Source organism: Phoxinus phoxinus, assembly GCF_949152265.1.
Source record: "Phoxinus phoxinus genome assembly, chromosome: 11".
NCBI lineage: Eukaryota > Metazoa > Chordata > Actinopteri > Cypriniformes > Leuciscidae > Phoxinus > Phoxinus phoxinus.
Window position 1 is genome coordinate 11,253,372 of NC_136886.1, and position 15,239 is coordinate 11,268,610.

General features: G+C 37.9%; 1 protein-coding gene across 4 annotated transcripts; it reads left to right on the top strand.

The window, feature by feature from the left end:
* The first annotated feature begins 252 nt into the window (after positions 1–252).
* eif4bb (eukaryotic translation initiation factor 4Bb) lies at positions 253–13,423 on the top strand. 4 transcript variants are annotated; one of them, XM_079628996.1, is made up of 14 exons: positions 253–352; positions 2,280–2,420; positions 4,950–5,155; positions 5,268–5,384; positions 5,466–5,520; positions 5,611–5,763; positions 6,259–6,393; positions 6,876–7,013; positions 7,118–7,373; positions 8,501–8,574; positions 9,107–9,352; positions 10,369–10,516; positions 12,550–12,622; positions 12,887–13,423. In XM_079628996.1, exons 1-14 carry the CDS (start codon positions 340–342, stop codon positions 12,962–12,964), a joined length of 1,833 nt encoding a protein of 610 aa, XP_079485122.1. In that variant the 5' UTR covers positions 253–339; the 3' UTR covers positions 12,965–13,423. The 4 variants fall into 4 exon arrangements, with proteins under 4 accessions (XP_079485122.1, XP_079485123.1, XP_079485124.1 ...); XM_079628997.1 differs by lacking the exon at positions 12,550–12,622 and having other exon boundaries at positions 12,887–13,422; XM_079628998.1 differs by lacking the exon at positions 10,369–10,516 and having other exon boundaries at positions 12,887–13,298.
* The last annotated feature ends 1,816 nt before the right edge of the window (positions 13,424–15,239 follow it).

The following is a 15,239-nucleotide window of genomic DNA, read 5'->3' on the forward strand; positions in this document are numbered from 1 at the left end:
ACAAACAATACAAGAGGTCAGAAAACCTAGCAACGGAACTGAACATAAAGGTTGGTAAATGGCCTACCTACAGAACACACACATAAACCTTAGTAAAGTAAAATATTTTTATTAAAACGATGGGTTAAATAAGCCTATATTAAATATTTATGCCATTTATAAAATATTTATGCCAATTTATATATCTGGAATTTCCGTTATGATTATACATCCTCGCAATGTGCAACTACTAAAACATGTTATCATGTGGGTTGTGAGTGAGGGTGTGATGCCTGCCTAACCCCGTGACAAATCCCTGACGCCTTCATCCGGGACTCTTCCACTAGAACACTCTCCAACATGGCGGCGTCAGGTAAGAATAATGCGCACTCGTGCTCTGCCTATATTTGTAGGATTCTTTGCGAAACAGCTATATATAAGTTTGTATAACATTCTTGGGCTCAAACGTAATGGTTATGGTATTCACTATATCCGTTTTTCAAACGCGGCGCTGTCAAATGTATTGGTTAAATGCATTGAAAACATGGATTAGTCGCATTGGGGAAGCCGTATGCTCAGATGAATTAGCCAGTGTGCTAGCGGCCAAATCATGTGCCTCGTCTGTCTCGTTGTCCCCCTTAGTTTTAGGACGCGACAAGGTTTCGCAAACGGATGTTCGGGTAATTTAATGTACGTGGTAGTTCATAAGGTTAGTGTGCGGAAAGTGAAAATATTATGTTCAATGATAGTGCATAAAGTTCTGAATGGTGCTAATAACCCGTGTTTGGTGCGTATGCGCAGTACGTTCCAGAGGAGGGACCGGAGGGTTCACCACGTGCACGGAACCGTGGACGTTCTGTGGTCTTTTAGACTGGACCGATTGTAGTGGTGGGGATTTCGGAATCGTTTTTTGTGGTTACGGATTAATTTAGTGCAGTTACATCGTTACTCTTGCAGATGGCGAGTGTCTTATTTCTGTTGAGTCATTATTGAATAATTCACAAATTCGTTAGATTAATTAAAATAATCGAGGAATTCACGACCAAAATATCTATTATTTCCTTATATTAATTGACGTGTCAGTAGTTTAAACCATATTAGACTAAGCATACAAAAAATAGTGCCCAAGTAAGTTAACAACATGCATGGACCGTTAATTTGATTACAAAATATGATTATTGAACGTTATTTTTCAAGTCTTTTACGTTACAACCAGGCAGATGTATAGTACATTATGCAAGTACAGCTCCTATCTTCTTGAATAGGGAAAGACTGAATTATAAGAATCAGTAGTATCTGACACCAATGGTAGGCTATCATAAATTGTTCTATGTTTTTCTGGCTGGTCTAATTAACGCACAAACACGTAATAGATAAATAAATAGACGATGCATCTATATGAACAAAATCATTGGCTCTTATAACTGTAAGGCAGGACTAAAGCTACCATATTTCATGTTAGTTATTCCCATTCATTTTTATTTGAGTGAACCATCTCCTCCCCTTACAACAGCCCTGGTGGTGAGGCTCACTGAGTGTCTTATCACCTTTTCCGTTCCTAGTTGCATAGTATCAGCACGTATTTTGCATAAGTGTGATATTACTCAACATTTAATGAGTGGTGCGAAGGCTATTAGCATCCGTTTTGGGTTTCATGCAGTTTAATGAAGTGTGTTGAGAGGTTGCTGTTGGAAATCCTCTACAAGTGTAATGACATTTCACTGTTAAGGCAAGCTATCCATTTTTTGCATAATCATACTTTGTCTGTTGTCTCTGTCACCATGTGGCCAAGCTATGGTGGGAACATCAAAATATATTTCTTACTATGAGTGTCAAACTGGGCATGAAATGAAAATTCACCCTGTTTTCTAAATGCATGTTATTGATATTATTTTAAACAATTAATCAATGCATGTTTCCTTTTTTGAGTTTTTAATTCTTAATCAAATTGTCATAATTCTGATCTAATTTTCTGGTGAAATGATGACCGATTTCTCTCTGGCGTATACCGGACTCCTCCAATTCTTTAGTCTGCTTAATCACTGCCGCTTTCTTACAATCAACCTCAAGCTTGCATTCAGATTGGCATCAATCCAATCAGCAACCGTTAAATAGAACGAAGTCCACACCCTATGTTTTTTCCCCCCTTTCAAAAATCTTTCACTCAGATGTACTCCACAACATGGAATAAAAGATCTGTTGCTACTTTCATTTCATTGTGAATTTTAACATGCATAAATGTATCAAATAATGAAATAGCTTAGTTTTGGCATTCTCATAGAATGTTATTCTTTCTTTAGCTAAGAAGAATAAGAAGAAGGGGAAGACCCTGACCCTGACTGATTTCCTTGCGAATGATAGCAGTGGCAGTGCACCCCCCAGTTACCCCAGCGCGAAGACCACCAGCTGGGCAGATGAGACTGATGACTTGGATGGAGATGGTGAGTAAATCCTGGAATGGACTACATGACTTTTAAAATCTAAACCGACGCATTGCTGAGAGATGCATGACAAATTAAAACATTCCTTAAATTGGCTCAATATCAAATATGAAATATGTGAAGTAGAACTACATGGTTTGGGGGAATATATATTGAAATTTTCTGATTAAAAATTGAGATTGCAATTTAAAATCAGATAAAAAAAATTTGTTTAAATCCAGGTTTGCTTTTGCCTGTTTGTAGGGCTGCAAAATTGGCCAAAATTGATTATATGGCTATACTTGCAAGCAGCAGTTAAAGGGCCAAGCACTAAGATGGCACAATAAGTCATGCCAGCATGGCTGGGAGCATCAGACCAACTGCAACAATGAGCAATTATATTAAGAGGATTTTAGGCAAAATGGCTGAAAATGTATTTAAAAAAACAGTCACTAGTCCTTAGTGTTGTCAAAAATATCGATATTTCGATAAATATCGATACTGAAATATCTGAACGGTACCAATACTAATTTCCCGAAGTATCGATACTAGCCAAACTTTCACTTTCACTTCTCCCCAAAGGCGCGTTGACAAACACCACACGTGACGCACTCGTCTCATTCGCTCTGGTTAAATAGCAAAAGTGAAGTGAATGGAAAGATGGCGAGGGCGGCGCCCCCGCGACTGGCTTTGGTTGATTGATAAAGAACACCGCGAGCGGGCATGTTGGAGAATAGCGCGGACACGCGTAAAAACACACCGCGAGCGAGTCGGAGAATAGCGTGGACACGCGCTACACACCGCGAGCGGGCATGTCGGAGAATAGCGCGGACACGCGCTTCACACTGCGAGCGGGTATGTCAGAGAATAGCGCAGACACGCGCTTCACACTGCGAGCGGGCTGCGGGCACCCAAAAGATTGTTTGACAATCAATAATCACTCACATCACTCATTTTTTTTAATTATTTTATAGGTGAAAACAGACTTAAGGAACAGGCTCCAGGGGTACCATTTAGCAAGCATAGGCTACGCTCAGCATCAGGGGTGTTTGTTGTTTGGACAGACCTTTCCCCACTGCTAAAAACAATCCTAAACGAAACACTGTAACTCTTCTCATTTTAACTTTTCTGAAACATTAACCAAGATGGCCTAGTATTGTTGTTGATATGAGTCTGTGTTGTCTCGTTTTTTCACCGTAATTCTTAAAGTTAACATAATCTGACTGAGGAATCCGACAAGTAAACTGAGAAGTAAACCGACAAGTTTAACTGTGGTCAAATGTAAATTAACTTGTGCCTATTTAACTTTATTCAGAAAATTATTATTTAATTCTGCAATTTGCCTTCATTAGCGATTATCATCAATTTGATTACACAGATATGAATTAAACTAGACAGCTAGACAATGGCATCTCTGAATTCAATAATGAAATGCCTTTAACTAAAATTTGAATGTTTAATCTTATTATTATACATTACTGACACTCTATCCTCCAATTTGATACTGTTGAGTGCTTTTTTACAGTAAAAAGCAAAAAAACAGTTTTGGCCTATTACAGTAGGCTATATTTTAATCTTTGATTACAGTAGGTTATACAAATACAACGGGTCATGTTAGCCCTGGTCCAATTAAAAAATATTAACAGATAGAACTCAGGACATTTTTGTTCATGTAAAATATATCTCATTGTCATGTTCTAGACTTGTTATATTTAGCTTTAAATAAATAAAAATACCCCCTTAATATTGTGGCAGTTTTTTTTCTCTGTGGTATCGAAAATGGTATCGAATATCGATATTTTTCAAGGTATCGTATCGAAATTAGAAATTGTAGTATCGTGACAACACTACTAGTCCTATGATTTAATGGATTTATAATTTGACCAATAGGTTGCAATGTGACCAAATGGATGTGGTTTGGTCAGAGTAAGGTGGCAATGACTCATGCAAAGTTAGGTGTCAATATGCCAAAGCATTGCAGAGATGCAGAATCTAGTCATCTGTATTCCAGCCTTAAAGGAGTAGTTCCCTTTCAAATAAAAATTTCCTGATAATTTACTCACCCCCATGTCATCCAAGATGTCCAGGTTTTTGAGGAAAACATTCCAGGATTTTTCTCCATATAATGGACTTGCGTTGTTTTCCAAAACCTCATAAAGGGTTTGAAGACCCTTATTTCTCGGCTGGGATCGTGTCGAGCCTTTGAAGCTGCATTGAGACTGACATTTGGACCTTCAAACCGTTGGTTGCCATTGAAGTCCATTATATGGAGAAAAATCCTGGAATGTTTTCCTCAAAAACCTTAATTTCTTTTCGACTAAAGAAAGACATAGACATCTTGGATGTAAATTATAAGGACATTTTTATTTGAAAGTGAACTACTCCTTTAAGAAGACCGAATGCTAGGGTTGGTAAGAGGTTGTGCTTCATTGTATATGTGCTATTAACATCTGTTTTGCGTATACAGGTGTAAATGGGATTGGATCCATTTAGAAATCCAGTCAATTAAATTTATATTCTGTCGTAATCAAGTCCCATTCTCCTCATTAGTCTCAACTTCCTGGCATACTACGGAGGATACATATCGAGCTCCTCCCATCGATCGCTCCATCTTGCCTACTGCGCCTCGTGCAGCACGGGAGCCTAACGTTGACCGCTCTCGGCTGCCACGCGGGCCGCCCTACACTGCCTTCCTCGGTAACCTTCCCTATGATGTCAGCGAGGAATCCATCAAGGAGTTCTTCAGGGGACTTGCGGTCAGTAGATATGCTGCATGCATGTTTAAAAATGGGATGTCTAGATAATGAGACAAGTGCTGCTTGACAAGTAAAGGTTGTGTGTAACTGTGTCTTCTGTGTATATTATCAGATCAGTGCGGTGCGTTTGCCACGGGAGCCTAGTAACCCAGAAAGGCTTAAAGGATTTGGTTATGCTGAATTTGATGATGTTGACTCAATCTTGCGCGCGCTCAGTCTAAATGAGGAGGTAGGTCATCAATAAAATACTGACCTCAGTGCATTGCTGTTGTTTTCTATTTTGAATTAATGTTGCATCAAATTTGTGTAGAATCTTGGGAACAGGCGGATCCGGGTGGATATCGCAGATCAGTCCAATGACAAAGGTGAACTGATTATATGCAAACTCCTTCACATTGTCTTTGCTTCTGTGAAAGTGTCTTTCTTGATTAAATTTAACGTCATATTTCCTCCAGAGAGGGATGGTGGATCAATGTCAGGGCGTGACCGGGATAGAGACCGCGGTCGTGGGATGGACGGTGGCCCTGATAAGACTGAATCTGATTGGAGGGCACGCCCCAGTGGCGAGCAAGATGAAGGACCACGCCGAGACGACGGATTTGGAGACCGTAAGTTAAACAGATGCTAACTGTATATCATGCTTAAACAAAATACTTTGCATATATTATATTTGAGAATGTCTATCAAGTGAAATTAAAGTATTTTTGACATTAAAAGTAGAGCATATTAAAGTATATTGTATATTTAATTTAAGTATTCTGAAATTTAATTAAGTACGTACATGTATGTGAATGCATGTAAAATATGTAATGTGTATGTAATCATTAAAAAATAAGTTTTATGGGCCTTTGTGGTTTTCCAAAATAAAAGCTTAGTTGTTAGAAAGTTAGAAAATAAAGAAATTAAGACAACCATATATTAATATTTTATTTGTACTGTAAGATAAAAACATTTACAGTGAGATTACAATATAAATATTTCTTATTTAGTTTATTTTGTTTGTTTATTAAAGGTAAAATATAGATCAGTTTAAATCTGGTTTGACTGTTAGCATACAGTTGTTTGTACTATTTTGTGTAATGCCTTGTGGTGTCTTTTTGCAGGGTCTCGTGATCGCTTTGAGTCTGACCGATTCAGAGATGCTCCAAGGCGTGATGATCGTTTTGACAGCGGTCGAGATCGCTTCAGTGGGAGAGATCGCTACGACGACAGAGGTAGCAGAGACTATGATCGTGGAGGTTGGTGGAGTTTCGTTCAGTGGAATTTATTATGATACTCTACTCAAAAATGGTAGTGCAAGTTATTAAAAGGATAGCTCACCCCCAAATTTAAAATTGTCACCATTTACTCACCGTCAAGTTGTTCCAGAAAAAACCTGTATGAATTTATTTATTCGGCTAAACACAAAAAAACATATTTTAAAGAATGTTGGTAACCATTGACTTCAATAGTATTGTTTTTCTAATACTATGGAAGTCAATGGGGTCCATCAACTGTTAGGTTACCCATATTCTTCAAAATATCATCATCTTTTGTGTTCAACAGAATAAAGAAATTCATACAGGTTTAGAACAACTTAAGGGTGAATAAATTAGGCCAGAATGTTAATTTTTTCTGGTAGACTATCCCTTTAATTTCTCTTTGAGTTCATGAATGTTTGGTGTGTACATTTATTGCAGTTTGCTTTGTAAGTAATGCTACGGTCATATGATTGTCTTAGGTTTTGACTCACGTGGTGAAGGACGAAGAGGATTCAGCAGTGGCTTCAGACGAGATTTTCCTGACCGGCGTGATGGAGATCGCTACGGAGATCGTGAAGAGCATTTTGAAAAGAGGGATGAAGGACGAGAAGATAGGGGTACATAGCTCATGTAGAAATTACACACGTCAGCTTTAAAGATACAAATTTTATATCAGAAACGTTGTCTCCCTATTCTAATTGTATGAGATTATTCGTTCCAGCCTCTACACAGAGGCCCAAGTTAAACCTGAAGCCACGGAGCATCCCAAAAGAGGAGGAACAGAGTGGAAGCTTGCCCCCTCAGAGTAACACGACAAGCTCCAGCAGGGCTTCCTCTATATTTGGGGCAGCCAAACCTGTGGACACGGCCGCCAAGGAGAGAGAGGTGGAGGAGAGGCTGAAGAAAGAACAAGATAGACTCCAGAAACAGTTGGAGGATGACAAGATCAGGGGCCCGGAGAGACGACCAAGAGACCGGTGAGAAGGGGGAAATAGATGGGTAGATACGAAAATTGGTATCTCACCAGCGAACCACACTCTTGTCTACTTGGAAAGTTTGTTAGTGGTGGGAAAATCTTGATGGGATGAAATGGAATACGGCTGAGGAACATCTGTGCTGTGTTTGAAATCGCCCCCGATACTGGAGCTGTGCGATATAGCTGAAAAAATTATCACGATATAATGTTTCATATCGTTCGGTATCGATAACTATTGACATTTTTTATTACCTTTTTTTTTTTAAAGACGAGTAGAAAAGTTTGAATTTAAACCACTTTTTTATTTTATTTATCCACATTAAGGCAAACAAAAAATTATATTAGTTTTAGCAGTCAAAAATAAAATATACATATCATCTTTGTCTTATATTAAGATATAAAATTATATTAAAAGTAAGCGTTAAAGAAACTCATGAACTTAAAATGTTACAAAATTGGTGGTTGAGGAGATTCGCCCTTCTATGTAAAGCGCTTTGAGTGTCGAGAAAAGCGTTATATAAATGTACCGTCGATAAATACCGATACCGTTTTATCGCCCTACCCTATACCCTTATTCACTATTCCCTACATTGCTCCACTAGTCCACTTGGAGTTGATGAAAACTGAGTGCGCTGGAATGGCTGCCGTTTTTCCATAGGCTGTGTAACAATCATTTGAAATGTAGCAAACTGGCAGCTCCAGTAGTAATGGCAATACTTATCTTTAACTCTGACATGAAAACTAGCTTATAAACTTGAATTAAACAATTTAATAACAAATTAATAATAATATTACGCTGGACCAGCGTGGTTTGGAAAATGGGTAGATGATTTGATTCAGCTGCAGGCACCATCTCCTGGGCGACTCAGTGCATTATGGGTATTCTCTAGCCGTTGAGCGTATATCGGTTGTACACTCGTTATTACGGTGCAATGTGGGATTGAATGAGTGCACTCAACATCAACTATGGTTTCGGACCCCACTACAAATGGCTGCCCCATCAATAGTGCCCTATTTAAGGGTATAGGGGGTGATTTCAGACACAGCCATCGAGTCTCTGAAAAACTGACATTTAAATGGTGATTAATGAGTAATTTTAGGAGTTGAATTTGTTTTCTTTTTCTTCAGAGACCCTAGTTGGAGAAGTGAAGAGCCATTTAAAGAGCGGCAACGCACAGGAAGTGAATCCTCACAACCTAAAGGTAATACATTTGTGTTCCTGGCAGATACCTCATCAAAGAATGTAGATTAAGGATGCACTAATATTACAATTCTGATTAATGTTCTCATATGATAGCTGATAACCAACTCAGTTTATAACTGGTATTAGAAACGGCTGTAGAAGTGCTATTTTTATTGCATTGAATGAATGACGGACTGTTTGAAGAAATGTTGCTATTGTTAAATAAAACTATTTAAGAAAATTTGTGAAATGTAAATTAATTTAAATTAGAAATGTACTAAAATTGCTAAAACTAATAAATATAAATTAAAGCTAAATAGAAATATAAAAACTAAATCTAATAAAAAGGACAAAAGCACATCAAATTATTGATCCTTTCAAATTAAAATAAATTGAAAATATGAATGAATAACAAAATATTAATTAATGCTATAATAGTATATAAATAATACAAAAATAACGCTGGTTTAAAGATCTCTAATGATAGGAGGAAAACAAAAAATCCAGTAGTTAAATTAATAAAAATATATTTCTGTATCTGTGATGTTAAGGATCTAGGTCTCAAGATGGTGAACATTCAGAGAATGAAGTCTTCAGTGGCCAGGAGGATGAGCCGATCTCTCCTGCATGTACATCACCCTCTTCCAATCAGGGAGGGCTCCCACTGAAAGTAATGCCTGCCCCTCCCCCTAAAGAAAATGCCTGGGCCAAACGGAGCCCAGGGGGGAGTGCTAATGAGAAGGAAGGAACACCCTTAGCTGCTCCCAAAACTGCAGAGGAGACTGTATTGGGCAAGGGTAAATGTCTCCACAATAACATTTTGACATAGTGGCAAGAACGTTTGAATATATATATATATATATATATAATAGGGCTGTTAAACGATTGAAATATTTAATCGCGATTATCCGCATTAATGTCATAGTTAACAGGCGATTAATCGCACATTTTTATCTATTCTAAATGTCTCTTGATTTTCTTTTTGTCCCATTATTTTTTTTCTTCTCATTTTAATGCTCTTTTCAAATGTTTTTTTATTGAAAACAACATTTGCATATACTGTTCAATTTCACACTAACATTCTCACTTGGAGCAAATAATCTCACACAATGTAACACAGTCCATCAATAAAAGGGTGAAAGAAATACTGATGAGGTAACGTTACTGGTATTGACGAGTGGGCATAGAAACGCATCAGCTGTGTGTGTGCTTGGCCATCAAGTGGTATTTCAGACTGGACGTGCTGCAATGATAGCTCAGTTCACAACGACAAAAAACACAATCACTTTGGTCTTGTCAATTGAACCATTTGGCAACTTTTGAAAAGTAAACTTTCCATTCAGAATCTGGAAATTGGCATCCATTTCGGCGTCTCGCTCTCATCATTATCCACTCAAAACGTAATGTTAATTTTTATTTAAAATAAAACTTTATGAGTGTACACACACCGGCGGCGCCATTTATTGCTGTCCATAAACTGAGAAAGTGCGCGTCCGATGTGCGATACGAGTTATCCTAGACGCGGCTCGGCGCTGCGCTTCTCATCCACTCTTTGGCCGGCTCGCAAGCCCAAACAAGTGTGTGCGGCGTGCCTGTTGTTTTGTTTGTGGTCTAGCTAGATCCGGTGTGGTGTTGTAGTTTTAATAACGTTATTAGTTGTTGCAAAAGCGACAATGTCTACTAGGCGTTAATCTCACGCTAAAAAAATTTACGCCGTTAAAATGGGTTGGGTTAACGCCGTTAATAACTCGTTTAACAGACAGCCCTAATATATATATATACAGTTTTCTCACTTGTCTGTTCTGTTTGCTAGATGAAAACCAGGATGATGGTGTTCAAAGGGATAAAGTTATGCCTCAGGGAAGAGGTGGAGGAGGAGTTGGGAGAGGAGGAGGAGGAGGGGGGTGGGGACGAGGGGTTGACTGCCCAACTAAAGACAAACAGAGAGAGCCTGCAGACAGGTGAGGCAGTTTTCACTAATGTGAACGTGTCATGCACTTTATAAATTTACATGACTGTATAGTAGGGCTGTGTGATTAATCGAAATTGAGGTTCGATTTTGGCTTCCAGTGATAATGAAAATACGATTATTGAGAGAAAATTAATTTGCCCCCTTTCCGGTGGTGCACTTTCGCTCCTGTCGCAAACTTAATGTGAAAATCATTAAAATCATGTAATCTGACTTTCGTGAAATGGGACTGTAACAAAGTATCTTGTTATGAGTAACACTTAACACGGCAAACGTGTAACACTTTAATAATCCAAAAATAAACAAACACAAAACGTAAGTAAGGCAGAAGCCCCTCAGGGTCGACTGCCACATACACACAAACAAAACATAACGTAAAAGTTCAGGCCTGGTCCTCTCTCGTCCTTCACTGTCATCATCACGCTTCCTTTTATGCTTCCGAAGCTCCTCTGTGAGAGATACAAGATCGGTGCAGGTGGCACTCATCAATCACGCCACCGGCCTCGCGCCAATCACGCCACCGGCCCTGCCCTGCTTGCCACAGTACCTTGCTTGATATTACAGTTATTATAAGCGTGAAAGAGAACTCGCCCTGTTCCTCAAGCGGCTATCTGTGCGTGCACTCCGAGACAAAGGGGAACATGAACAAGCAACGTGAAATTTGAGCTTCGGGTGCACACTTAAACGGTCAGATACATGCAAAAAGTATTTGATTTTCGATTCCCAACTCCAGTGTTTACTGTATATTGAAAGTGAATTGGAACTGCTAAGTTATAAAAAAATTTAAGTAGAACATTTTACTTAAAGGTTGTGTAGGTAAGAATTGTCTAAAGAACTTTTTTTCAAATTGGCTTAAACTGTCTTTATATACCAATACATAATTAAAATGTAAGTACTTTGAAAAAGAGAGTATAAAAATTGAGTGACTATAGTGTATTTAATCTTCAAAAAACACAGCTCATTAATTCCATTCGGGACGAAACAAGTGATTTGCTTGCGCGACTGTCACTCTCCGTCGCCATGACTACCGCCGCTATTACTGGCTCTGCCGACGTGCACGCACTCGCGCACCCATTTTTAGGTGGGACTGAATGGAATTAATGAGCTGTTTATTGAAGATTAAATACACTATAGTCACTCAATTTTTTTATACTCTCTATTTCAGAGTACTTGCATTTTAATTATGTATTGGCATATAAAGACAGTTTAAACAAATTTGAATAAAAGTTTTTTAGACAATTCTGACCTACCCTACCTTTAAGAAGTTATATAAGTATAAAAGTAAACTCCAGCATCATATTACAATTGAGACTGTAAAAAAAAAAAGTTTATTTGCTGAAAATCTGGTGACATGTAGGGCTGGAACAAAGCGCATAAGCAGTGATGGCAAAAATGCATCTTTCTTTTTATATTCATAACAAGCATTAGCCACTGAACTAAATCCAACTATTTACAGTAATGGCAGAATAGGTGCTGGGTTCACAGAGCAAAATATGATATCAGAATATTGCTTGTCCCATATTTTATGCTTAAAAAGAATAGTTGACACAAAAATTAAAATTGTCATTTACTCACCCTCATGTTGTTCCAGAATCATAGGACTTCAGTTAATCTTAAACACAAATTGAGATATTTTTTTTTTATAAAACTTGAGAGGTTTCTGTCCCACCTTTGAAAGTTCAGGTAACCAAAACTTAGAGGAACCCAAAAGGGTCATCTATAATCTATATAGGTCCTCTATAAGGTAAATCTATATGAATGGAGCAGTTTAATTTGAGTCTTGTAAAGAGATAAGATCCCATTTTATAATGAACTGATTTCATTCAGGCTTTCTGTTTGGGGAAAGTAAAATAGATTAATCATGCCTTTTGAAATATGAATGACATGTTTCATATGCCCCCCCCTTTTTTTTGGATCTCGACAAGCCCAGTCCTTATTCTCTTTAATTGTATAGAAAACAACTTGAGGATGACTAAATTTTAGTTTTTGAGTAAACTATTCTTAAACTCCTTCTTGTATTGACAGGAAGGAGGTCAGGCGGGACAAAGATCCCAGAATAGCCTCAGAACCAAAGAAATATGAAGAGAGCGTTCCTCCTGTGAGTACCTCACCTGGTCCTGACCCCTGAATCAGTTTTTTCATGTAGCATTTTTAATGTAGGCTACATTGCAAGAGGAGTTAGACCCCAAACATGATTGATTCGTAGAAACTACAAATCAGTGGTGGTGTTCCGAACCGAGTGGTGTAGAACTTTAGGAATAACTTGAACAGAAACAAATACTGGAACATTATTTTCTTCATGCCACTCTTAATTTGTTCATCACAGACATTGTGGTCATGCCATTTCTTTTTGTCCCTACAGCAATTCAGCTCAGCTAGTAAATATGCTGCCCTACTAATGGATGGAGAACAGGGAGAAGATGAAGGTGGAGAGGAATGAACAATTAGGAAGGATCAACTAACTACAGAACAGAAGAAAAAGAGCAACTGAACGATCAAATGAGGGGTTAAATTAGAATTCCCTCATGATGATGGAGTGGCGTAGTTTAAGGGGATGATGGCTAAGGTACCCACAATGCTGTTCTGTGTCACGTTTATGGAAATGTATACAAGTATTCCCAAAACTGGTCCATTTTAATTAAAAAAATAAAATGAAAACAATCAGTGCAGTAAGTAGATAAATGCATTCATTCATGTAGACATTTAAAAATCATTGTTAACTTGGAAAGTCATTGTTATAAATAAAAAAAAGTATGTAAGATACTATAACTTGCCTCTGTATTCCTCTGATTATTTAATTCACTCAGCGTCTCCAATGTGATGCATAAATCTAATTTAATTGGTCACTCAATGCTCTGTATTGTCTTGTAATGCCATAAACCATGGTGTATATTTGTTGAAAAGGGCTTATACATTAATTGTCCACTGAAGAGTTCATTAGCAGAAACACCCTCAGTACTGACTGAGGTGTAGGCAGCGGGATAGGCTTTTTTAAAAATCCTCTTAATGCCTCAGACTGAAACTCAAGGTTTCTAATTTATTGTTCATCTGTTCTCCTCAAACCTGCATAGCATTGTTTTTTTTGTTTTTTGTCAAAAGGCAAGGTTAGTGAACTCCCTCAAAGTGCTCTCAAACCAATGTAATGATCCAACACTGAGGCTGTGCAGGTCCTCCCAGTCTCTTGGTGATTGAGTATTGAAATAAGCTGCATGTGTGCCACAAGAAATCTAGTTTGGTTACATTTTAGAGCATTTACTCTGAGCTTTGAAAAACGGAGCCATGTGTTTCTCGAGGTGTCTTTTACATACTGCTTTATTAGATGGATTTTACAGCCCATTCCAGGGTGGGATCTTTGTTGCAATGCTTGTTGCATTCTTTGTGTGGTCATATTGTGCTGTCCGTCCATGTTTTCCCAGCTGCCCTAACTGAAACTCTCCTGCCTGTAACCTGGGCTGTTCATACAAATACTGGAATTTATCTTTATTGGGGGAGAAAAAGTTGTCTGGTGGTCAGGCTTTTTTTTTTTTATTCGGATGGACATTTGGAATCTCTATTATGAGTGCATTGTTAATGTGTCCACACATGGAGATACCTGAACTCTGGTCCTGTTATGAAATTTATTTTACTTAATTTTAAAGTGTCCTTGTTACATATATTACATGTACTTACCATTGTAAAAACGGTAAATTATACATAATTACATGCATCTCAACCTAATCCTACCCTAACCCTATAGTAAGTACATGTTAATTCATATTACCCAGTACTTATTAAATACATAATTACACTTTAACAATGATGCTTTAAAATAGTGTAACCAAATGTTTTTGTCATCCTTATGGCTTTTATAGAAGCCATCTGCCATGGCTCTTGTGGTCTGCCTGGCCTGCCATTAAGGTTTTTTAAATCGAACATAAGGAATTACTTGGCTTCATGCAACTTTCCAGTACATTTTTGCTAATCGGATAACGTTATAGTTACGACTCATTCATTCCGATAATTGTATTTGCAACGATATTGTTCTTCTGTGTCATTATCTTTATAGTGGTGTGGACATATTTGTATAGATTTAGAATGATTATTAAAACTGTAGTTAAAGCTATCATTCTTGGTGTGATCTGGCCTTTACTACTTTTAGTTATAAAACAGTGCAATATGGTAATTATTCAGATAGTGATTTAAGACGTGTTCACACCAAAAACGACCATTTTTTTATCAAACTATTACTATTTCAGCGCCCGCGATGACATTGCGTTTCATTGAGATTCTGATTGGCTGTCAATTGTTTATCGTAAAATGTTCTGAATGTGATTTCAACTATATTCCTCTGTGTCGTTGATTGATGATTTATATTTTAGTATTAACAATCTCCGAACTATAGCATTGAGACATTAAAAACTTGGGTGTAAGTCCCTTTCACACTTGAGCACGACACTATAAAACAAGCTAATCGCTGACGAACGAACAAAAAGCAGAGTCAAGGTAGCAGCCTGTGAGACTGATGCGAGACTGCAATCCTGTGTGTTTTCAGCTTTTAGTGACAGGTGCTGTGCTTTGTGTGTTTACTGTGTTTTCTGCTGTGTCAGGTGCATGTATGAGTGTTGTTTCTGTTGTCTGTAGAATGGCAGTTGGTGCTAACTGGTGGTCTCTGGACACAGATAGGCCTACTACTGAAGCGACCTTTACCAAATAACATTGGTAATTCACAAATACAT

Excerpts from the sequence above, each read along its gene's own strand:
- eif4bb (XM_079628996.1), top strand. Across the intron at positions 5,385-5,465 it reads CGCTCAGTCTAAATGAGGAG|AATCTTGGGAACAGGCGGAT; the intron begins GTAGGTCATCAA and ends AAATTTGTGTAG. Across the intron at positions 12,623-12,886 it reads ATGAAGAGAGCGTTCCTCCT|CAATTCAGCTCAGCTAGTAA; the intron begins GTGAGTACCTCA and ends TTGTCCCTACAG.